Source organism: Manacus vitellinus, unplaced genomic scaffold, assembly GCF_001715985.3.
Source record: "Manacus vitellinus isolate BGI_N305 unplaced genomic scaffold, ASM171598v3 scaffold_64_pilon, whole genome shotgun sequence".
Taxonomy (NCBI): Eukaryota; Metazoa; Chordata; class Aves; order Passeriformes; family Pipridae; genus Manacus; species Manacus vitellinus.
Window position 1 is genome coordinate 722635 of NW_021940718.1, and position 927 is coordinate 723561.

The 927-nt window shown below is 60.3% G+C and overlaps 1 protein-coding gene across 1 annotated transcript in view; it reads left to right on the top strand.

Annotated features, from left to right (window-relative positions):
• Nucleotides 1–927, top strand: part of CREB3L3 (cAMP responsive element binding protein 3 like 3) — a 5148-nt gene continuing 4221 nt past the window's right edge. The window contains exon 1 of the mRNA XM_029963862.1: nt 1–99. Within this exon, the coding sequence (XP_029819722.1) occupies nt 1–99 (99 nt within the window). The remainder of the gene's footprint in view (nt 100–927) is intronic.

The following is a 927-nucleotide window of genomic DNA, read 5'->3' on the forward strand; positions in this document are numbered from 1 at the left end:
ATGGCCCTCAGCGGGTCCCGTGGGACCATCAGGGTGGAGGGTGAAGGACAGGGCGCAATAAAGCCCCCCCGTGTCTGGGTTGGCCAGACAGATGTCCCAGTAATGACACTGTCCCCAAACCTGGCTTGGAGGACACTTGAGTCTGGGGTTAATTGGTTGGGAAGAGCAGTTGGGTGGTGGGTTGGGTGGTTGGGTGGTGGGTTGGGTGATCAATCAGTCAGAGAGTTGGCTGGTCAGTCCATCGGTCAGTGTGTTGGCTATTTGGTCAGTCCATCCTTTGGTCACTTGGCCAACAGGTTGACCATTTGGACTGTTTCTTGATGGGCTCACTGATTGACTGGTCAACCACTTGGTCAGTAGGTCAGCTGGTGGGTTAGTTGGGTTGGCAGTGGGTTGATTGGCCACATGGGCAAGTGGTCAACTGGCCTGGTGGCTCTCTCTGAATCCAGGGTCTTGAGCAGTGCCTGGGGTGGCACTGAAGGACTGAGTCCTCTCCCTGGGGCTGAATCCCCTCCTTGGGGATGAGTCCCCTCCCCAGTCTCCTCCCCTCCCCTTTCCACCCAAAATGCTTAACCTGCCCTCCCAGAGTGGTCACCCCCAGGCCAGGGCTGGAGGGGGAAGCTGCCCAAGCCCCTCCTGCCCTTGAGGGACCTGAGGGGGTTGTGCCTGCAGGGAGCTCCTGGCTGGGTCATTCTGGAGGGAAAAACAGAGGATTTGGGAGTTTCAGCAGCTGGAAGGAGCTGGGGGGGGGCACTGCCATGCCCAGAGCCCCCACACCCTGTTCTCTCCCTCCCACACGTGTAGGGCTTTGCCAGCTGTGCCCACATCTGTGCACAGACAGCCCCAAACCCGCTCCCTGCTCCCTCCCGCTGCCCCACGAGGTGTCCCCAGGCCTGTGCAGCTTGTGCAGGGTGAGGGGGGACACAC